The sequence below is a fragment of the Anopheles gambiae genome, chromosome 2 (genome assembly GCF_943734735.2).
Source record: "Anopheles gambiae chromosome 2, idAnoGambNW_F1_1, whole genome shotgun sequence".
NCBI lineage: Eukaryota > Metazoa > Arthropoda > Insecta > Diptera > Culicidae > Anopheles > Anopheles gambiae.
This window is the reverse complement of record NC_064601.1, coordinates 112,438,264-112,462,675: the sequence shown is the minus strand read 5'-3', so window position 1 is coordinate 112,462,675 and position 24,412 is coordinate 112,438,264. Positions and strand designations below refer to the sequence as shown.

The 24,412-nt window shown below is 46.9% G+C and overlaps 1 protein-coding gene across 22 annotated transcripts in view; it reads left to right on the top strand.

The window, feature by feature from the left end:
• The window catches only part of LOC1269950 (high affinity cAMP-specific and IBMX-insensitive 3',5'-cyclic phosphodiesterase 8), a 130,486-nt gene that overhangs the window by 56,290 nt on the left and 49,784 nt on the right, over positions 1–24,412 (top strand). For 9 of the 22 annotated variants that reach the window (XM_061642255.1, XM_061642245.1, XM_061642256.1 and 6 more), the window contains one exon: positions 8,495–8,524. The exons of 4 other annotated variants lie outside the window; for them this stretch is intronic. In XM_061642255.1, coding sequence (XP_061498239.1) covers positions 8,495–8,524 — 30 coding nt within the window. Of the gene's footprint in view, positions 1–3,726; positions 6,278–6,383; positions 7,334–8,494; positions 8,525–11,919; positions 12,087–13,335; positions 13,572–13,648; positions 14,036–24,412 lie in introns of those variants that run through there. 9 more of the 22 variants (XM_061642260.1, XM_061642264.1, XM_061642271.1 and 6 more) reach the window with 9 other exon arrangements.

Here is a 24,412-nt window from a genome sequence, read left to right as displayed (position 1 = left end):
CACTCATAAATTCATGCAAAATCAATATCAATAACCCAATCCGTTCGAGCTGGCTGTCGAAAAAGGGAAGCAAAAAAACGGGATAAGATCTAGCAGACAAGTCTATGGGGTAAGGGGTTTTCCTTCCCTCTTAGAGCTCTTCTGAATTCTTAACCACGTTTCAAGGGAAACGGCTGCCGGCCTGAGAACGATCGAGTGCCTCTTTACGGTGTGCGTTAAATTAAGATGATTAGAGAAGGGTGCACCACGGACTAGGCTCTCGGGCAGCTAGTGTCCTGCCGCTACTCCTAGACAAGGGTGGACTATTATAAAATCAATCAAATCGATAAGCATCAGCGTACCGGCCGCCGTCTAGTGTGTAATTTTTGTTTCATGATTTAAATATGTACACCTGTTTGCCTCCTGCGGGCCAAACAGTGTGTGGAGGTGTGAGCAGACAAACGACATCCTGTGTGAGTGTGTGCCAATGCAGAGGTCACGGGAAAGGTAAATAATGCATTCAAAGTGGCAGACACAGGATGTTATGTTTACAGGCAAAAGAAAACATTTTAAAATCAAATTCACTAATTTGTTTTCGACGAAATCTTTCACCGACGTTGTTTTAATGAAGTGAAAGAAGAAGAAAAAAAATGCAACGGCACTCCAACGAACCACGACCAGAAGCCGCGAAGGTTTATTATCAACAATGGCGTCAGATATTGATAGCGGTTTCATAATTCATTTTCCTCCGCTATTCTCACCCTACACCACTACACACTGGCCCGCTGGCCCTAGATGCATAATCATGTTAATAGGGCTATCAACTCGAACCGGGTGGGTGGGTTGGTGGGTTGAACTACTTTTATTTTAACCCCGCACCCCTCCCTCATGACGTCAAGAAAGCTTCAAAAGCACCAAAAAGCTTAAAATAACGCCGATAAACGCTTGTCGTCGGGTCCGCTCACACCCTTTCGATGGGTTGTTGGCTTTTTTGCTCTCTCTCTCTCTCCTTTGCCCGTTTTGGTTTCTTTCTCCACCGATCGGGCGAGGGAAGGGTAGTCGCTTATCGATTTTGAATATATTATTATCGATATTATTATAGGTTTATGGCGAAGGTTCACCCCTCAGCACGTTTGCAACCTTTCAATTACTCCCACTCGCGCTGTGACGCTGGGAGGGGTTTTGTTTTGTATTCGGTGTGGCTTGCCTGCACCTTCCCAGTGTGTACCTGAGGTTGTCTGCTGTCGGGGTTGAAGGTGAAGCTATCTAGTTTGGGTTGTGTTCGGATAAAAAATGGAGAAAAAACAAGCTAAATAAATTATGAAAATTGAAGACGTTTTGCTTATCGCTCGAAGAGATCTGTTGTTTGATTGTTTGGATTAGTTATGTGCTCAGTGGAACGCACAGACGACTCCAACTTCGACTTCGACTATTATTAGGCCCATTCCATCTCCAGCAAAATGGGAATCACTTGTTCTGTTTAGAGTCGTAGTCGTCGGGGTCGGAGTTGTTCTGTATCGTCTGGAGTCGTTCTGATTCGTTCAGACTCGACTAGAGTCGCCACGAGTCGTCCAGAGTCATCGGGAGTCGCCCGGAGTCGTCCAAAGTCATCCGGAGTCGCCCAGAGTCGGAGTCTACCAGAGTCGTCCGGACGCGTCCGAAGTCGTCCAAAGTCGTTCGGAGTCGCCCGAAGTCGTCCAGAGATCATTCACTTTGTGCATGCACTTCGTATACAGGCCTTTGTTATGAAGGTAGACTCCAAACGACTCCGGATGACTCCAACATTGGGCAACTCCAGACGACTTCAACTCCCACCGACTTATGATGTTGGGTGGATCTTCCTTCCGGAGCCGGTTCCGAAATTATCGGAGTCGGATCGGTGTCGACTCCGGACTGTTGCCAACTTTACCCATCACTTTGGACAAAATGTCTTTGCAATCTTCGCAACCTAACCTGTTCGGTAATTGGTTATTTGTGCAGCAATTTTGTACAATTTCCCTTCCGATCTTTATCGGCCTCTCGAATCGGCAGCAGGAGTAGGATGTTTACATGCAATTTAATTGATCGCGTAATTAATGAGCTCTGGCCGGCTATCAATTATTTGCAATTAAACGTTTGTTTTGTTCTGGCCTCTTTTTGGCCGGTACTCAACAAAAAGAAAGACAAAAGTCCCATAGAGCACGTATAATGTCAACCGACCATCATCGGTGTTGGCGTGAGCGATCAGCGTAAGGAAAAAGTACTTAATTTTGCTTGTTTTATTACGCTGCACTTACGCACGAAAAGGAGCACTATTACCCACGCTGCATACCGGCTACGGGTGCTAATCAGCTCTGGTACAGAAGCTTCCCGAACGCTTCCTAATTCTTGCAACCCTTCTCGTGCGCTGGTCTCTCTCAACATATTATCCACCAACCAGGCTTTCAGGCCACCTTTTCTCGTTTCTCCTTTGCGCGCGCGAAGGACATGCGGATCGTTTAAAAAGGTGGGTCCGAACAAATCAATTAATGAGCAAGTTTTATCTTAATCGCTCGTGTGTGTGTGTCGGTGGTGAACTACAGCAAACAAGCGACGAAGAAAGAGAGAGAAAAAACATAGTGGTCCCACCCCAGAGCAGCAAAAACGGGCGAGAGCCGGTTCCTTTGAATTTGTGCCCATGTTGCAAGCGCACCAAATACGTCTATCTGATCGCGCTGCACATGGATCATAATACGCTGGTCCGCCGTCAAGGTTGGCGTTAAATTATAAGAAGTATAAGATAAAGGAACAAGATGGAAAAGAAAACGGTTTTTGATGTGTTGTGAGAAGCAGCACACAAAAAAAGAAACAGACACAGTCCTTCGGGTATCAAGCTTGCGGCGAATGGGATTTTGCTCAGCCCCTAGTCCGAAATCTGTCAATTGGATTGTCCCGATTGACGGCAGCAGCTCCACCCTGAGCAGCAGTTGCAGTTATTTGCTACAGGCCTCTCACCCCAGTTGGGAGGGTTGTTTTGGCAAGCGCTGTGGATCACAACATTGTTGTTAATGTGTTTTCGTTAATGATCATGTGTGAATTTTGAAGGCTTGTTAATAAATTAGCACCGCTGGCTTATGACATTAAACGAGCTTGGAAGAGCTCGAATCCAATTTAAGAAGCATAGTTTTTCATTTTCTGTGCAACTAATCCTTCCGAATGATATATTAGCTGTCTAAATTTCATTGCTCATCGCTCTCATGGCTGCCCGGTTGTTTGTTAATAAAACAACAATAAACGCGCTGACACCCAAGTTGTCAACTCGAGAGCACGCGGGCGATACAATTCGCGCACGTTTCATTTCACGCCTTCCGGTGACACAGAGCACGCGTTCGGCATGCCATCCGATCGAAGTCGAAGGTCCAAACTGAAACCAAAAGGTTCACAATTTCAAGGGAAGAAGAAACAACAAAAACAAAACACAACCTGACAACCATGCATCAGTTGCAAGTTGCAAAGGTAGCGTTCACCACAGCAGCAGCGCCACCATCAGTGCATTGTCAGCGGTTTTATTTTTCAATAATTATTCTTCTGCTAGTGACACCGCACAAAAAAACCTAGCCCAACACACCAGGTTGCTGGTGTGGCTTGTTTCTGTTTCCCCCTCCAACTACCCATCGCCACCAGCTGACTTCAATCTGCAAGCCGCGTTCTAACGCGCAACTGTGTTTGTTTGAAAATTGTTTTTAGAAAGGAAGCCATTCGGAACGAGCTGGCCGGACGCAGCGGGGTGGGAGCCGGTCGAAAGTAGGTGCGGGTTGAGCGTTGAACGTCGTGAACGAATCGATTGACGAGTAGGCCCCACAGAAGTGAACGACCAAACAACCGCGACCACCATCTAAACACCATCTATGCCGCACACCGCCCGCACACCGCGGCGAGCCGAAGCCAGCGTGACGTAGGAGCCTGCGTCACTATCTGCACTAATACTAATGGTGCGGTGGGCGCACCACCAATAACGATGGGTCGATGGGTTAGAGCGAACTACTAACGTGCTAGAGCGATATATACTATTGGTTGGTTGAAAAGTGTCTAGAAAAGATGCGAAAAAAACGAAGAGTATTTACATTAGAAAGAGCTTATTGTAATGCAGATTGCTTGCTTTTATTACATTTTAGCACAATTTGCATACTTTTAGGAGACAGTTTTTAAAGGCGGCCAAACATTCCTAAAGGTATGCAATTTGCACTACAATTTTACCTTTTTTACTTTTATTTCGTTATTAAAAATCTTTTTGTTTCCCGGAAGCTTTTCAACAATTTCGCCCTCTTTTCAGCAAAGTCGGCAAGCGAAAAGCTATACCGCCCATTAGAACGCGTACCACACATTTACATCTAGCACCAGCTAGCCGGCCGAATGCGTCTAGGCTTACGGCGCTAGCCCTGTACAAGAACAACTCCGGGCCCCTCTCTACCAGCCCCGTTAAGGCCACAGCCGTTTTAGGAGGTCATATTTTATAACATTTTCGTTTGTTGCTTCTGCTACGGGGCCTGCGGTTGGCCGTAGTGTTGCCACCGTTTTTTTTTGCTTTTCTTTCTTTTTTTTTGCTGTACCATGTTCAGCCCCTCGTTTTCGTTTCGGTTTGCTGGCACCGCGTGTTTCCCTTTTTTCCGAACGGCAACACTACCCAAGCTCACTCTCATACACACACAAACACATACACGAAACTCGCCAACCAACGGTTCAAGTTCTTTGCGTAAAACCGAAGTCGGCGCACAGCTCGCGGTTTCTCGCGCGCTTCTCGCGCCTTAGGCTACTGCTGCTGCTGCTACCGCTGGTGTTGATGACGATTGTGTCAGCCAGCCAGTCTCGCCGTCGGTTCGGTCTGGTCGGTTGCGGGTTCGCGCTGCTCAGTCTCGTCACAGCCAAACAACTGTCATAACGCGCGCGCGGTGTTCGGTCGGCCGTCGTCACACGTCGTCCGGACCGTCCGAGTCGTCCCCCTTGCAGTGTGTGGATGTGTCTTTTTCTTTCTGCTCAGTGTCCTGACATTCATTTGCTGCTGGTTTGACACGCTCGTTGTGTTTTTCGCTTTTTGCTGCGTTGCGGTTGCATCGTACCGCGGGTGTGTTTGTGTGCTTTGCCGCGATCACGATCACGAAGGTTTGTTTGCGAAAATCCGCGGAAAATGCAACTTGCTGTTGCTGTGTGTTGGTGGATAAGGGATTTAATTTAGACGCAGCTCGAATAGAATCACCCCCATCCCCAAAGTGAGCTGGTTTCAATGGGGTTGCGCAGTGGTAAAGTTTGTTGGAATTATGTGGCGTAATAGCTTCCGAGTTTGAGCAGCAACAAACAAAATCTTGTGTGGGCCGTGTCCAACTCGCGCCGTGTGTCCCTGGTGTACGTGAGTGGCCGCTTTGTTCAAAGTTCAACCCTGACGTAGTGTGTCCGTCCCCTTCCCGCAATCCGTCGCTCTAAAACTAGTTTGCCCAGCCAGTGACCAACAGGGCCCGTGCAGTGGTGTGTATGAGCTAGCGCTCTAGCCCCTCCGTCCGTTACTGTAGCATATACGTTGTTTGTTGTGTGGTGTGATACGATTTGCTATTTTTTCTCACTTCCTTCTGGCCCCCATCTACATTCCCCCTCATTAGCCTATGCTCACCAATATGCCAAGCGGAATTGAAACGACGCACTATAGTTGATTGCCTGCCGGCATCGACAACCACCGCACTTGGAGCACTGATAGTGATAGAGGGCCTCGGGCACTCGGGAATGTGCAGCACCGTGCATGTGTGGTGTTATCTACCGTCAATTAGGTTGCAATATAAATACACCTTTTCCGTAGTGCCCCATAAATTACCTGCGGTCCTGTGCAAGAGAGGGATAAGGGGCGTTGTGAACCCATTTCCCAAAGGTCCTTTCCACGAGGCGTCCCAGTACCGTGGCACGTGAACGTGGATGGAGTTGTAGTGAGAGTGGCACAGAGCGTGGTTACATCACGAACCTTCAACAACAACAAAAAAAAGAAGCAAAAGGGGATAGGTTCCCGGATCCCTGGTCCTCGCTTGAGTAATCTCCCCCTAAACCGGTGTGTTCCAGTTTGTGCCAATCGGTTCGGAACCCCGGTATCGATGGTTTGATAGATAATGAAGCACGTTTTTCGTGATAGCTACAATCGATTATATCCGACAACTTGCCTGACGCAAAGGCATCACTTTCGGGCGTTTGCTCAATATGCGAGACAGGGCCCTGGTAACCTGGTATGGCGTCGAAGAGCCGAAGAGTTCGCCACAGCCATCGCGATAGGTTGCTAAAGTGATGTTGAGAGGCAATTTGGTTGGTTGGTGTTTTTTCTGGAGTGATTCTATTATATTAGGCCTAGTAGATGCTTGTGATTAGCTTGGGTGTTTGGGTATATTGTCTAAAAAAAATCATTTTCTCTACAGGTGTTTAAATGCGTTCTGGGCTTCACTGTAAGCCACGAACCTCCATTTATGCCACGCGTGTGGCCTGTGTGTGTATGTGACAGTGCAATCAACCTAATGATTTATCGAAACTAGTGATCTTAAATTGTGTCTACTTCCTAGAAACGGCAAAAAATACTCCCCAAAGGTGGGACCTGGTGGTTCGGTTTGGGAGATGGTTGGAAAATAAATTTCCTTCCCTTACAAAACCCGACCAAGACAAGATAAGGCTGTTCGTGTGTTCGCAGCCAAAGTGAGTTGTGTTGCGTATTTCTGTGTGTGAGAGAAGGGTATCAGACGCCGCCCAAAAAAAAAGAGTATCAAAGATCTAAGGTATCTCTATGCTGGCTCGGAAGTCACCGGTACAGGCGTGTAATATCGACATCTTCGACAAGCAGGAAACAATCCGGTTGTGTTGTTTGTGTCGTGTTGTTTTTTTTTTTCGTGAGCCCTAAGACACCGAAAAGGGAAGCTTGTCGCTGGCTGACAGTAAACACAAACCGGTGCGTGTAGTTCCCGTCGCTTCTCTTCCGGTGCTGCCCGTGCGTCGCTGTGTGTGATATCAACAAACAAAAAAGCTGCAAACATGATTATTATTACCGGCAGTACAGTGAACGGCGACGATGGCGATCTGCCCTCTGCGACGGCCAGTGAGGATGACGAGCGGCAGCAACACCAGCTCGAGCTGGTCGGTTACGGTGGGCGCAATGGGTCAGTGGGCACGCTGGAGGAGACGCTTGGGACGGCCCTGGAGTTGTCGCCGGTCGTAGAGCAACCGTCGGTGGATGAGGAAGAACCGGACGATGTGGATATCTCCGGTGGAGATGAGCTGGACGAGGATCAACAGTTTGCAAACGGTACCGCATGCTGTCAGCTGGAGCTGCTGGAGCACAAGTGTACTAGCGATGAGGAGGACGCACTGCTCGTTGATGGTAGGTTTGAAATTGTTGAAAAAAAGATGATATCTTCACAGGATTCGATCAGTGTGCCAGTGGGGTGTGTAATATCATAAAGACCACGAAACGTAAATCTCGTCCCGCACTGCAACGACCGAGAGAGAGAGTGGGTCCTTAATTTACTTGTACAACTCAGTGTCTGGGTGTGTTTGTGTGTGTGATGGGAAAAGCTAATAAACCAGGATGATAAGATTAACGTCAAGCGGGTGGCCACTTCAGACGGTCGGTTGGATAGACTACATTATACATGCAGATGGTAAAAATTCAAAACGATCGAAACCATCCGTGTACCATGCAGCGTTGCACGGATTGGGAGCTGTACTACGCTCTGCTCAACATCAGCTCGACATCATCCAGGGATATCCAGTTGCGCTCCAATGGAGTACCTAACGCGTGTGTGTGTGTGTCTGTGCTGCAGGTGGATGTGAATTTAATTTGAAATGTAAAACAGAAATTACTCTGTTCCGGGATGGTAGTCGCCGTGTTTGAAGTCAATGGGCACAAAACCACCCTTGCCAGTGCATAACAGTGCACAGTGCTTATGGCGTGGCGTGCTGCTGCCGTGGCAAAAGTGCATTAGATTGAACCGCAAAGAATAGTTTGTTCTCCCCCCCTACTGTTATCTGGTTCCGATAAGCTGAGGTTTGAATAAATTACCCCGTTTGGCGGGACCATCCAGCACCAGTGGGAGCGAGTTGTGGATGCATTGGTAATTTTGGTGCGCTAGAAGCCAGTGCCCGTGCTAGCCGCGGAACTGGTACTACCGATACTAGTAATAACAAATTGAGTACTGGGTTTTGCTGTGTCGAGTGGCGGCGGCAGTGCACTCCAAGCGCTTGCACTGGTCTGCCCGTATACCGGAAGCGAGGGTTGGTTGTTAGGCGAGAGTTGTTTCTGTGCGTGATTACCATGTTGGGTAGAACTGGTTAATGATATGGAAATTAGTGAGGCGCAAAGGCGAATGGCATATCTGGTGGTGTACAATCTAAGTGGTTGAAGTATGTTTGCTGTTAGGTTAGGTTGTGTTAACCTAATTTACTATCCTTTTGCCGTAATTGATAGCTTCATGTAGCAAAGAAGACTCCTTTATTTCGATGTTCTCACTAACGCCTTTACTTTCCTTCTCTCTTATTACAGGTAAGTTGCGCAATCTTATCTCGTTTTGCAGTAAGTATGATTTTTTCCTTTTTTTATAATTTCGACTCCGGTGACTAACCTCGCTCATCGACAAACATCCACCACTAATCCATCGGAATGTGCCAACATTCTTCTTCCGAGTTGCGAAGAGCGCTATTCAAGGACTTCAAGAAAACAACCAAAAAAGCCCCCAATTCTTACCAAGGTCCCCACCGAACATTCTTCCTCCGAGCGGGAGTTGCGCGGTGCGCCGGGTTGTCACGTGACCGGGTGAATCGATCCGGTAACTGGTTTTGTTATTTTATGGCGCGCTGTCCTGTCTACCCCAACTCCAGTGGCTCAAAGGGGGGGAGCTTCTCATTGAATTGGGGTTTGAACTTTTCTGTGCCGTTTTGCACCGGTATCCACAGGAAATACCCAGCTCATTCCAGTTGTTTTTTTTGCGTGGGTTGTTCTGTGATTAAACAAGCACACTGTTCGCTTCGTGATTCTTCCAACACCGTTCCGCTTTGAGAGCTGGGAGTTTTGTTTCGCTTTGATCTTGCACCTGCGATGGCTCATAACAGTTACAGATATGTTGGGGTGGGAAGTTTGCGCTTTGATTATCGTGTGCCTCCAAAAGGCGGCAGGTTTGAAAAGCGCAACCAGAAGCGTCCTACGCCTATCTTTGGCCTGCAGGCTGATGCAAAGACACGATGGGAGTGTGTGGGAATTGGTTAGCTGAAGGTGTATTTTTGACAGGAAAGGGGAAGATATTTTTAGTTCTTATTATCACTTTTGGGGCCATGTTTTGTAGACAAATCAAACAAATGATAGTTGAAGGATCTTTTTCAAAGGAAAACCTATACATGTGTTTATTAAAATCCTATGCTCGATAGATCGATAGAAGCAAAAGGGCAATCATTCAAGACAGGAATGTGCTTAAAAGAATGTGTTTTCTAATCTCACCGACGCTATCAGCTAATAAATCATAAGCACTGACGATCTTCACGATTGACATTCTTTTCCCACTCGCATAAAAAACACAGCTCACGCACGTACGCCAACCACTCACGTGCGCACTGATTTCACACTTCATAATTTACTGTGTACATACATGATCTGGGGGGGGGGGGGGTGTATTTGTGTATGATACAAAAGGAAGACACTACTTACACACCCCTGCCCTAACGAACCGGGGCGAACGAAAATTACTTTCTTGTGTCTTTTATTTTGCAGCCGGAAAAACAAAATTCTTCCTTGACGTTATTTATTGCTCGGCTCATATTTGCATAAACCTTTAACGCTCTTCTTCTCCCCTTCACCTCGTCTGATGCTGGGGCGCAATATGACTTTGCGCTTGGGAATTTTTGCGTTGTATGCTGTGTGGGGTAGATCCGGGCCAAAAACTCACACAGTAGCTCAGTAGCCCTCACGTCCGGCTGGCTGGCGGGCAATTATGGGACGTGTTGAAACGCGCTCGGTGTCACCCGGTATTGCCCGGAGGGAATATATCGTTTGAATCGGATTTAATAAATCTAGCAGAATGAATTATACTCACCGCAGCCATTTGGGTCAGACCGTTAAAAAAAAAGGTGCTGGGGAGAGCGTGTGAGTTGTTTTTAAATCGTTCTACCCCACACGAACACGCCTGGCGCGTCCTATTATGAAAAGGGGATTATTTGTTCTTGAACGGGAGCTGTGATCGTTTGCTCATCGTTTTTGGGGCGTGCGGGACAGTGAATTAGGGTGCTTGATTTATTGCAGTAAAATTGAAAAATACCTACACGAGTATGTGGTAACATTGTGCGAAAAATCTTACTGATGAATTACAGCCTTCCTTTGGAAGGGTTGCCTTTATTGCTCCGCTCCAAGAGGGCGAACACGTTGTTTACGATAGAGCGCGATAACAACCGTTTTTTCCACAAGCTCTTTCTCACCGTTGTGTGTTGGTAAAATTGTCTCCGATCGTTTTGTGGCGCAAGAGCACAACATCCCCACATTGCGTAAACAACAACCACAACAAAAACATGAGTACGCAAACAAGTGGAAGTAGAAAACGTTACGATAAAAACCACAAACACCACCGGTCTGGTTGCTGTTTGGAGCGCGCACTTGTGGTTTGTAACGTCTACCGGAGAGCGCTCTCGCACAGAGACATTAGTGACGCTAACGATGGTGGTGACAATTGTACAACGTTTCCTTTCATTTGCCTTGTTAAAGTTAGGTTACAATTTAATTTAATACACTCACTGGTCATTGGTCAACCAGCCTGCTCTCCCCCCTCCCCACCGTGCGATGAAGATTAAAAATGCATACCATCATTAGTCACACTACACCAACACGCGGCTTAGGTTGGATTTCCCACGAGGAAGATCTATCAGCTGTCATGATCTGGACCAGATGGTCATCACGAGCTCTTGCAAGTGGCCTGTGGTGGACTGTCACACACTCTCTCCCTCTCTCTCTTCATTGGATGTAATACTCGTGATCAGCTCCCCCATCATGAGTGCAACCCCATTAGAAGCGCGCAAAGCTGCGGTTTCGGAGTGTACTAAGGGCCATTCACACACAATGCAGTAGGCCGCACGATGGCTGGCACGCAGTGAGAGAATGAGTGGTCATCTCACTAGCAATCAGTGCGCGGCGATGAGAATCACTCAGCAGGAGTGCTAATGAGAGCGGCGAGGTCGAGAATGAGTGCTTCCTTATCTGTGTGGCTCAGCATCACTGGCCTGTACCGAAAAGAGAGCAGATGATCGTCCTCTCTCTTTCTCTCTCTCTCTCGCTCGCGCGCTCTCTTTGCCTAACAGATACACAGCTGACTATCTCGAATAACAGCACCTGAATGTATAGGAAAAAAGGGCTGTGAGGTAGTCGGGTGGGAGCGTTGTTTTATTCACCTCACCTCTCCGCAACGGGTCCCCTTTCACCTGCAGCTTTTGATTTGCAATCTCGCATGGAGTAGTGTACCATCTGTACCACACTACCCAAGCACGCGTTCGTTCGTTCTGTACGCGTACCCAGCCCGAGCGCAGTGTTTGATTGTGATTTCGTGAACCAGTCCTTTTCACCCTTCCCTTCTCTCACCCTCACGTTTGCTTTGAAGGGAATTCAGCCACACAGACACAGAGGTTAGGTTACGGAGCGTCCGTTCACTATCACGGTATGTGTGCACGATTCTGTACCACACCAGCCGATATCGTACACCAGGGCAGCTGTTCGCTACACACACTCACACACCCTTTTGCTCTCTTCCCTCAGGTGGGGCGGCAGATATTTCGTGCTGCCACTGCCACCGCCAACCGTCGTCGCTGTTTTTCCCTTATTTCGTTTGATTAATTCTAGGCCGTGCAGCGCCGTGTACGTGTGTGTGTGTGCATATCGTCGTCCGTACACCGTGGCTCGGTCGTTAGTAGTTCTATCGCTCGGCAGCCCCAACGGTCTCGTCAGTAGGGCGCTTGGCGTTGGAGTGTACACGCGAGTGACGGCAAGCTCCAAAAACAGCAATCCCGAAATCCCGTACCACTGGAGAGCGCGCGTGTTCTTGCAGCTGAGATATTGCGCGGTGTGAGGCGTTACTACGCGGTGCGTTACGGCGGGTGCGTTACGGGTGAGGTTGCGCCTCTCCGACCGCAACGGAGACGAACGGTTGTGCACGATTTTAAGTCACTGTGAAACTGCGACGACACTCACCTTGTGATTTGAAAGTCGATACGGTGACGTTTTGTTTTGCCGTTTTTTTTTTGTTTTTGCTTCTCTTCTTCCTTCTCGGTGGCAACCTCGCTTCTTCTGTGACGTGTGTGAGCTTGGTTCTATGTGTGAGTGTGTGTGTGTGTGTGTGTTTAGGGCGGTAAAGCGAGACTTGAAATAAAAACAGAAAACATACACACCGTGCATGTGCAAAAATATGCAAGTGATTATGATGGCGCGATGGTGCCAATGATAAAAATAAACGAAAAAATTGTTCATTTCTATCCAAACACGGCATCCCGCGCATTCAGAGACGTACTTTTCTTCACAGAAAAAAAAAGAACACAGTGTTTCTGTTTCTGGCTACCGTAAGCAAACCGTCTCCACTTCGCCACCTTGTGTGTGTGTGTTTGATCGCACAAATCGCGTGTACCTGTTACAAAGATTTCAACTGGAACCTCTGCTCGGCATTTGCGTTTGTCTGCAACCAAACAGAACGTGCCAATCGAAGGTGGCAACCCAAAAGGGTTGTGCGTTCTACTGTTTGATGTTTATTTTTTCTGCGCTTTGGGGTGCTGAACAGCAAATGGCAAATCGGTTGGTGAATGGAGAGTTTTTCGCTCCACAAGTCTCGCGCTGAAGCAAACGTGAAACGTGAAAACCACCTGTGTATCACCAACACACGCGCACGCACGCAAGCGCTTGTTGTTTGCGGTCACAATGTGGTTCAATTGAGAGAAAAAAGGGAGGAAAAAGTGCTCCAGTGGCAGCATCCGAAGCCCGAAGGCCGAAAGGATCGCGATGTACTTTTCAATTTATTTTCTCATTTTGGTGGGCTTTTAATTATTTTCTCATCGGCCAGGTAGGGGAACAAGGAGGGCAGTCCGGTTCAGTAAGCTTACTGTCTCACAACGGTCTCTCCAATGGGGAGGGCTGGAAGTTTTTTTTCTCTGCTCCAAGCTCAAGGACGTCTCGTATTGTGGTTACTGCATTCCATTGCGTTTGTCCCAGTAAAAAGATTTTGCCTTCCAGCTGCTCCCAGCTGGCAGATGTGTTACTACTTGTTCGATATTACTTTACTTTGGGTTCAGTGGGAATGCACACCTTCTCAGTCAGAATAGACCAAAGACTCACTTTAAGCAACACGTTTTAAAGTAAATCTCTTCCAGATCTCCTTAGCTCTGCTTTCTGTGTCATAAGTTCAACCAAGTGTACGGGCGACAACGCCAACAGGGACCTCACATAACTCCCTGTGCACCGTGAACTCAAAGTCACAGCTACCCGAGCAAGATTACGACTGTTTCGCCTTTCCCCTGTCTGTACACCACTTTCTACATGTCCTTAGGACCTGTCTCGGCTTATGGTTGGGCGGAAGTTTCAGCACACTCTATTTCCGGTGTATCGGGTATGCAAGAAGCAGCAGCAGCAGCAGCAGCAGTACTACAGTGATACTACAACAAAAAATCGATTCCCCCTGTACAGGTTGGTCCACGTTGCGTGCTGCTGAAAGTGAAGTGTTAGTTCCGGCATTCCGAAGGAAACCATTTCCGGCAGAGGGCTAAAGCAAACAGTGTGCAAAGTTTCTCTGTGTGTGTATGTGTGTGTGTTTGTGTGCAAGCATTCCCTGGGGCAGACATATCGCGACACAGGACGATAGAACAATCCGGCCCCAGAAACACGGTGAACGGGGAATTGTTTTCAAAATCGCAAAACGATTGAGCGGTATAAAAGGCCAAAAAATTCAGTAGGAACGAGAGGGTTACGAGCGTGTCTCTGTGCCGTGTGTGTGATTTTGTTGTGACGCCTGCCAGTGACGTCATCTGTTCTGTATCCCGATGGCGCACCATAGCTCGATGATGGATTATACACGTAAGTAGCAGCTCGGTTCCATCGGTTAGGGGAAGAATTGAAGAAAAGTCATCTTAAGGCGTTCAAAACCAAGCTAGTAATGTTTGTTCAAAGATCTTGTTTTTGAACTTTAACATTAAAGTCATCATAAGGCTTTAATTGGAAATAAATCATCGAAACAATCGCACACAAAACAACGATTCACGATAGTTTGATGGCAACCCTCTAATTTCCCCTTCCACATCTAATGCCACTTCCAAAGTGTTTAGTGAAAATATCAATTATCATCCTAGCCCCGGGGGAGAAAAACAGGGCAAGGCTAGCAATCCAATAAATTCGCCCTTCATCGGTATCGATTTCCGCTGGATTCGACGATTGTTCCTGTGTACCGTGTACCACTTCCGCTCCGCGTTTCTGTCCGCCATTTACTGGGATCAAACTTCCGCTTCCTATCGACAAACACAAAAGGGAAGCAGTATCGCAGGGGAAGGTAGCGAGCTGTAACCAATTGTTGTAACGAAACACTCCTGCTGTTCGGTATTGTTCACCCCGCCCGCGACTGATGGAGCAATTGACCCAGATAATGTCCTAAAGATTGATCATTCCCATAGGGAAGTTGGAGTGGGAAGTTCTGCTAGACGGGAGGAATACACAGGAGTAGGTACATACATTTCAGGGTAGACCTCGATGTGGGAATAAGCTGTTGAAAATGCTTCCTCTCACTGCGGAGTACGACAGCGTAGAAAGAGCTTTAGCCTTTAGGAGATTCCTACAAAGAACAGTAATCTGGCACATATCTCTGGCGTGAAGCAAACGCGCGGCCGCGATAAGATAGCATTGTCGGTGTGGGTTTCCATGTTTCGGATGTTTCGTTATCCGTGGTGCTCTTCCCTGTTTGTGGTGTGTTTTTTTGTTCCCTTCCTTTGCTTTGGAACAGATTGGCAGGGTTCCGGTGCTCAGTTCAGCAGCGCAACAAGTTGATATCCGGCAATAAGGAACTGATGAATGAGTTCGGTGTTCGGCTATCGATCTGTTAGATCTTCTTGGAAGTGGTGCTATGTTGCGCAGTATTGTGAAGTGAATGATCGAGCTCCTCTTCAGGATCTAATCTTTGGGGACGAAAAAAAAACGAATGATGCGCTAATGATACGAGTACTTCGGAGTTCTCTTCCAACGTCTAATGCACAACAACTATTGCAAGGGGACAAAAACGCCTGCACGTATCGAGCGTCACTAAATATTAGCGCGTGACGTTCAACCGAACTCCTGGGCCTCGCCCTCCCTCCGAGAAGTCTCTCGCCGGTTCTCTCGGCACACGAAGCGACCATTGTCAACTATACTAATGAGCTGATGATATCATGTCATGCGAACAGCGGTTGACATTGACCGATGTCTATCAACATGTCTGGGACGGTGGACGAATGACGATTTTTCTACACACACACACACACACACACACACACACACACCGCTGCTGCGGTACGGTGCACTCTCGGGTGTACGCCTCACGGAGCCTCGGTGGCGCTATATAGTGTGGCAATGTGTATTCTCGAATGTGCGCTCGTGTAGCGGCAACATTGTACATTGTAGTGGAGGTGGGTCATACACTTCACCCCGCCGCAGCAGCAGCAGCAGTGTTCGATTACATTTCAATAGTGTCTGCGCACACACACATGCTACCCAGCCCGGGGTACACTACTAATTCTCATGCAGGTCTCCGCTGCAAACATCAAACGATTCCGAAACCACCTTTCTCAAGGTGGGTAAGTGCGGTGTTAGTGCCCCAATTTGAAACTGTCATGCGAAAGACATACGTTAAACGACCTGCTTGTGACCACCACACGGGGTCGGAGTGTTGTACGATTAGCACCTGTATCTGGAAGATCATGTACTACACAAAGACCTACACGACCTCACCTTGCTCGTCCAGAGCGAAGGAGAGAGTCTATCTTGCGCCCTTAAAGGCTAGCATGAAGACTTACTAGAATCAATAAGCGCCATCTTTTCGGCACGACATGCCAAGTTCCTCGGCATCTCCCGACTGCAAGCGATAAGTGAACTAGTTGGGCAAATTTTGATGACGCCCTGGGTTCACGCGGACTACAGCTCGTGAGCGTGATTGTGAGCAAACCCTTTTGCAAACCTCTACCCAAACAGCCCCAGCGGCAGCAATTATGGGCCTTCGCGCACAAACCAAACAAACACGCGCAGTCACTGTATCTGTGTGTGCGTGTATGTACATTCCAGCGTTTGAATCTTTGCGCGCAACAGATAAGAATCGGAGCATCCCCCTTGCTCCATGGCAATCCGCTGGGGTGCTCGGTGGCCTTGGGTAGGCTGCGAACCAACCCCGAGCTAGGCGGAAAGTTATGCAATGCATCTCTGAGATTCGTAAGCTTCTCAGGTACAGGCATACACGCAAGAATACATGCGAACGGTTACAAAGGTTACAAAGTGTGGAAAAACTCCAAATTCTTGGTTGCTACTGTGGTTGGTGCGTCCCAACGAATTTCTCGTCTCACGTCATCACAAAGTAAATGTTAGTTTACGTAAACTTGAAAACTTCTTCACCGCCAGTACCACCAGCAGGGCAATAGTTTGTGCGCGAAGTTAATGGAAAACTTTTGTGTGTAACAGCACCATTCACAAGGCAGAAGAGGAGCAACTTACTTTCATCCATAAGGAGCTCAAAACTTCCGTGAAGAATGAGCGGGAGAGCCAGGGATGTGTGTGTGTGTGTATGAGTGTGTGTGTGTGTGTGTGTGTTTATTTCCTCCCACACCCGAGGAATGGTGCTGCTTATCAGTTCGGGGTTGTTGTGGTGGTCGTCGTAGTCGTCGTCGTCGTAGCGAGATAGCATCTGGAAGCATCCCACAGTGGGGGAGTTGTTGTGGAGATTCCGTACAAACACTCGCCAAGGTGCAGAGATCGGTGTATACGCGAGCTGGCCATACCAAGCGTTGAGTTTCCGCAACCCTTTCGCGCAACCGATCATTATCGACGGGACGCGATCATCGATTAGCAGATTAATTTTGCTGATCACACTGATGTTGTGAGGCGCAACCCAACAGGTGGTAGCGGTTTGGGGCTGTACATCCTGTTGCTTGCTGAGGAATTTCCGCAATGCAAAATAGTCCGCAGATTCCCAAGCCTTCAGCTTCATCGCTTAATGAATGCAATTTCATATATAAGCTATTCAAATGAGGTCACTAGAGAGAGGAAAATCTAATTCACCTGCAAAGATGTAAAGCGTATTTTCACGAATAAAGCAAAGCGCGGGTAGAAAAGGTAAACAATAATAAAGCACAAGGACTCTTTCCCTCAATGGAGCCGATCGACAGACATCTCCATTTTTCTGAATAATCCATGAGCAAGGCAGAAAGTATGGGCAGACTTTCTTGCAGAAGAAACAAAATCATCTAATGCTCTGAAATCCGTTCTGCTTTAATTATCATTTTGAGTGGCAGGCCTATCCAATCGCAGGCTAGTTGTTCTGAGAGTTGAGATGAGTTTTTGTGAAGTTGTTTAATTTCCTTCCCCCTTCTTTGCAACGAAACTTTTACACCTTAAAGTATCAGGTCGATCACAGACCTTCCCTGACATTGGCATCATGCCATGCTGTATCGCTGACCGGATGAACACAGCAAGAACGGAAGTGATAGACTTCTTCGTTCGAGAAAGGTGCAAACCGGGATCGGTACCTTGTACATAACAAAGGTGAAGGTTGCCATACCTGGCTCGGTTCTGCCTTGTGTATTTTCCTTCCCCTGTTTCCACAACAACCTGGTGGTGCCGAGGTTCCTAGCAATGCTGGGTGACGAATTGGAGCATTACCATCGACCTTCGCGCTTTTCTTATCGATAGCAAAACACGCAGAAAACAGCGACAACAATCCAACCGTCTTCCTCTTTCCAATGGGGGGAGGGGAAGAAAAGTCATGAAATGAATCTCTGTTTGTTTGGGTGGCGCAATACGACGGCTTGAGAAGCACGGGGAGGACGCGCAGCAGTTTCCGTGATTGTGAGGGTGCAAAACGAACCCTCACGCCTCTGACGCAGATGGAGAAGAACTCAAGTACGACTAGTGCCCGCACACCGCCACCAACACTCCCCACGCCAGAGGAGAAGTTCTGTAAAAGTTTGTTACGGCTGCATTTAATTGCTTGTTAGCACGCGCTCGTCCCACTGGTGTCTCCTCCAAACACACGCACCCCTCTATAGCCCTAAAGCCCGGAGTAGCTGGAGCTACAGCTTGGGATGGCGCATGTTTACCCGTGACACGGGCACGCTAACTGCTGTTGCTGTTGCCGTCGCTACATGGGTTTCTGGCGTACAATATCTACACGCTATATTGGGAGGGTTTGTCGGATCGGGTTTGAAGACACGTTTGTAGCAGCATAGATCGAGTCATCTTTTCCCTGCATACATTATACCGAGGTTATTCGCTATGCAATCCCGTTTGTTTGAAATGAAGTTAAGTAAGTGTGTGAAGCAATCTGAATATACCGTCGTCGTCCCCGCTGCTGTGTTTTGTGCCAAGACAAGAAGAGCGCAGACAAGAATCGATCTAGCGTAACATCCTTATTAGCTATGGCCCATTTCCCGGCCAGTGGGGGGTGATAGTATTGAGAACATATACTATCGATGGATTGAGCCAGCCGTTGTGTACACCAGCGAACGGACAGAATCGATAAGCCGTGGGAAAGTTCGTTTCGTTCGTTTGGATGAAACCTTGTGCCGTTTTGCTAGTGCTACCATATTTCCATGTCCCTTCTTCTACGATACTTCTGTGCGGTGTCGCTCGTTGACGGGCTCCAGCTCCCCCCGGCCGTCGACAGTCGTGTGCCAGTGAGCTGAGTGCGTAAAGTAGAATGTAGAAAAAGCAATGATGTGGAAAATCCGACTAATACGATTCGATACCGTCACAGGTCGCGTGCGTTTTTCCACGATTATTGAGCACGTTTTAGTAGTTCGGATTGGATTGGCTGGTGGCTAATTGGTTAAACGACCTAATGTGCATGGCTGATTGGTTGATGTGATATTTATAGTGTCCTGTTGTGAAGCGTGAGTAATGCACGGAGGTGTGGAGAAATGTGTGATCATTGAAGAGCTGCAAGATGGCATTAGGATGTCCTAAGCCGATCATAGCAGGGATTTCAAACAATTCAATATATTTAAACGATTTGTATCGGTTTGAAATCGTTGTCATGATTGTTTCTCTCGAGTGCAAAGAGACTCACTTTCTTGGAAAAATGAGCTCCGTTATGCTCTTCCTTAGATCCTCCACAAATTATCCCCTGGGGGCAGTGTCGATCACTGTCTACTGACTGTCTACCTGCAATTCACCGTGTCAGAAGTCGTTCAGATACTAAGTACGCTCGTTACAAATCGTGCCGCAAATGGATGTTGCTTTTTATCAACGGTCCCTCAGTTGCCGATGGTCCCTCCGGGGTGGTTCTCCTGCTAATAGATTGAGTGCATAAGCCCACCCTTAAAGACGTACACACACTAAATTAGTGGACATAAAAATCTAATCCCCTTCCTTTGCTAGCTCTGTGGTGGCGATGCGCTCTTTCCGTTTGAGTGGAACCCCGGGGCAGTGCTAATCCTATGCCCGGCCGGATCTCGAGCATGAGTGCCGAACGCTTCAAAGAGGAACTTTTAGAGCCACGTGTAGAATAGGTTTCCTGGTAACGGTCCTCGTTAGCGGTTCGGTTCTGAGAGAATAGTTAATGGCAATTAATTTGGCACGGTGTGCGTAACGAGATAAGGCAAGTGTAAGTGTTGCAAGCGCTACAAAGCCCGGTGACACATGTTACGATAAGCGGTACACTTGTTAGTTGGTTGAAGGAGGTCAAGCAAGGGTTTAGTTCCGGCTTTTTTCAAAATTAAAAGGGATTTTGCTCATCTAAAGCATTATTAATTCAACTCGTCCGATTGTACGGTATGTCGGTTTCCAGTAGCAATGTATTCACTTCTAGATCAGTACAATTTGCATGCAGCCAGAGCAAATAAATGCACAAATTCCATAGCATACTTGAGCTGAATTACACCATATCCCATTGTGCGATGTAACGCTACTCTGTTGTCATGGATACGGAATTAGTGAGAGGGTTTCCAGGTTCTTTGCTTCCGTTACCAATTTCGTCCTCACAAAGAGAGCTTTCATGTAAGTGTAATGTTGCATGTGTTTTTTTATTAGCATCAAAGCAACTCCCCTTAAGCCGTTGTAGCCCCTTCCCTTCGGAAAGGATACCCTTTTGACGTTGCTATTTTCGTTAGGGGGATTAAGTTTACTCTTAAGCATCCTAAAAAACGTCCGCAGGATAAAGTTTATTTCTTTTTCGTTGGTTAAGTAGGTCGAGTTGAAGCGGGATACACACATTCAGTGGCGTAGTAATGTGAGTGGAAACTATGCAAAAATGGGTATAGTTTACCCAGAAATAAACTCGGTTTTGTTGGTTGTTTTGTGGTTTGTTTTTAAAATAGTGGAAAATAGTTTTCCCCAGTGAAAAGTGCTTTATGAGACCATGAAAAGCGTGCAGCATTCGTGATAGATAGAATGCAGAGTATTCTCAACGAGGTTTTCATCTCTTTGATTCTATTTTGTGTGATTATCCTAGTAACGCTTACGTGAAACTCGAGCACTATATTATTCTACACAAGTGCTTCTAGTCATTACTGTAAAGTTCACATCGGTGGATAAAACAAAAATATTCTGCTCCATCGAACTCCCTTCAACTGCACCGGAACAAAACAAAATTGCGAGTAATTAGAGCCGTTACACGATTTTGAAACCCGTGCGCTGCACACTGCACTCTCCCAAACAAACGCCAGCCTCGACACTCCACATTTAGGCGCCGGTGCTCGTGCAACCGCAAAGACCAGCGACCCCCTTACACGCCTACATCGCTGCAAGCAACGGTGGTAAACTTTCGCAAGAAAGCTTAACTTTATCCGAACACACAAGAAAAAGCACCAAGAAAGAGAGGAAAGGGATGGATCAAATCCGTGGCGTTCCTTCTTCTGGTTCGGGGTTCAGCCGTGTTTTGCAACAGTTGCTTAACTGTTGTTGTAATGTTTTAATTAAATTTACCAACCCAACAATGCTCGTCAACTTTTCGGCCTCCCAGCCACGCGATTCTGAAGGTTAAGTGAAGTTAAGTCGTTTCGAAGGGAAGAAAATCCATCAAATATTGAGATCGAGTTATAGCGCAGTAGCAGCATCAGCAGCACGAAGAGCTTCTTGTGCTGTGTTTATCCAACGGAAACAAGTGTCAAACTTTTATCTACTTTCGAGGTAGCATCTCACTCCCCAATTTTCTTATACCTCCCCCCAATAGACAGAAGACGATTATTCTCGTCATTTAGTACCATGCCACTGGAGAGCGAGCACAATAAAGCGAAAGGAAAATTAACAAACACGGCCACGCGTTACTTCCAATCACACGCCCCACCATTCCATTGGAAAGAGAGAGAGAGAGAGTCCAACGCTTTATGTTTGACCGTGTTTTGCTTTTAAAAGTTCTGCCACAAATGAAATTTATCATTCGGAACTTCCCGGGAAGGGAATGAATTTTTAAAACGCGAACACTGTCGGTCAGCGATGGGTTTGATTTATCGATTGATTCGAGTGTTGGTTCGATTTTACCGGAAAGAGAAACAGACAGAAAGCTCGTAAATCCCGATGATACCAATTTTCCAATTGACGGACTAGGCAACCACCGGGCTGGTAAGTGGGACCATACCAGATAACGATGGGCATGTAGCAAGCAACCCCAGGGTAGTTTTTGTTTTTTTTGGGAGCAATATTTCGTACGGAACCGTTTATTTTTATCGCACAATAAGCCCTCCGGACGTTGCTTGGCCGGTCGTGCCAGTGAAGCGGAACATATTGTCACCTAGTGTCCGGTGTGAGAGTGATACAAAAAACACGAACCGTTCAAGCATCAGTAGAGATACTGTCATCCCTTCATTTCCACTCCGTCCAGTGGGCAGACAACTTGCTCTTGACAAAATCTTTAAAAATAATATTTAATAGAAAGCTTTGAAATAAGAAGAAACCAATTTCTTCACAGTCCTTTCCATTAACTATCGAAAGTAAAATCTCTTTAACTAAATAAGAGCAATAAGATGCTGCTCGTTTTTTTTCTCCCCTTCGTTACTGTGTCGGCTCAACACGGCTTGATGAAGTGAGTGCGGATAAAAATAAACCTTTTTCGTCGCACTTCAGACACACCAGAAAGGACGAGCCGAAGGCTTCATCGGATGACGATGATGATGATGATGCCACCGTACCGGATGCCGTGTTGTTCATCGAGCCGGAAAAGCGTCCTTCGGCTCCGGCCTACCCCCTGGACTGTTCGCATCGACTTTCCATCGACCACTTCCGGTCGCTTTTACGACGCACTACAACGATGCTTGAACGATACCGGGGCAGATAACAGCCAAGGGCTTAGGTAATACGGAGGTTGTAATATCGATCCCTCACGTTCGATTGAGTAAGCATTACACACGTACACAACCGAATCGGTTGGAAAATGGCCGGGTTGGAAATGCGCCCACTAACCTCCTCACCTCTTCGGTCAAGCAGAAAATCAACCATTTATTAAACCTCCTGTATAGACGGGCCCGATCGATGATCCTCCATCGATGCACGGCGCAATGCTAATGATGCACAGTTTTGTGCTGCTGTGCTCTATACGCCGCTGTGTGTTGTTTGTGCCTTTTCGGGGAATGGACCAGCTTGGCCGCGTGTGCAAAAGGGAACGAATGGAAGTGCACTTCCGGGCTGACCGGGCTTCCAGCATCCAATTTCCATTAAAAAGTTTATCGTCAGTGCCAGCGGCTTCAACTTACTTGGCGCACCGTCGTTTTCGAAACGAAAGCTTTCCACCGGTTCGCCAAAGGTGTGCTTCGTTCTAATAACCATAGCAACAGATCCAACGGTGCTGGTCAGCGTGAACAACAGTAGCTCCTGCCGGCAGGTCCATGATTGCATCAGTGCAAAATCGCGTTGGCGATAGGAGTTGGCGCGAGATGGAGACGCTTATAAGATTTTGCAAACTTGAAAAACATAAATTTATTTCCATCTGCTCTTCCCCTACGTACACACCTGCCACCTGGTGTGTACTACCGATGCAAAATAAAAAAAAAAAACAAGATGAACAATCAGTGTAGCCCAGTGGAAAGATGTCAACGGTTTTGTGTCGTTAGGAGAGTTTTGCGTACCGTTGATTCCTACTTTTTTTATATCCCCTTCTCATCGTAGCTCCCGGCACGGACCACGGGTGCACTGGATCTTCGCAGATAGATAAAGTTGCTAATTGCAGAAATTTAGCGACCATTAGTGTGATTGTAATTAGTTCACGACAAACGCCCTGAGGGAGGAACGGCGTTGAATGCGGATTATGTCGCATGCTGACCAGACCGGGGACGTTTTCTTGGAGCGTTTGAAAAATTGAGTTAGCACGTTCTTTGCTGCCGTGTGATTAGTTGCAGCCTGGTCTATCAGCTGGTCGGATGCTTTTTTTCCAGTATCATTTGCCACTGGTAATTTAAATGCGCTACCACGGTGATACCACGCACAGATGGTGCTAATGTGCGATTGATGAACTTTTAACTGTTGGTTGTATTATTTTACGTTTTGTAGTTCTTTCTGAAAAGAATAGCAACGATAAATGCCTCGAATAACGCTTAAAAACATCAAAACGCCTGAAAGTATGCAAACAGTGTATCTTTTAGCGCTCATTTAAATAATACAACCACAAAGGGGACATTCTGAATAGCGTTATGAAGGTTTCAAAAGCATTCAACGATCGAACACCGTGAATGGTTTTCCCTTTTGAGTAGAATACGAACCTGGAATAAAAGCACAGTTTTCTTTGAATAAAGTTCCTTCAATTCTTTCCAACGCTTTAATTGAATCACTGACTGATAATCCACAAACAATCAATCCCTTTCAACCATTTTTATTTACTTAAAACACCTAAAACGTTTCTCTTGTATTAACACAATACTTTTGACTGGAAAGGGGAATTTCTTAATCGAACCAACGAACTTTCCTGTTATTGTTTAGATTATCCGTAAGCTGCTCAATAACATCCTATCAATCTTAAAACCATCCACTCCTGTTTACCCACCTCTTCTTTTCTGTAAACCTGAAATTGCAATAATCGATTTCGAAAACTTTCTGTCGGTGAGTTGGACAACAAAATAATCACCTTTCCCCAACCAAAAGACCGTTCGTTCTCTAAACCACAACCTCTACGATTGCACTCCCGCCGTAATTAAGACTCCCCGACTCCCGCTCTGACTGTTCTGCAGAAAAACGGCAACTTTCCTTTGCTGAAAATCTTATCTTATCACGCCACCGTTCGGTTGGTTCAACAAGGAAAGG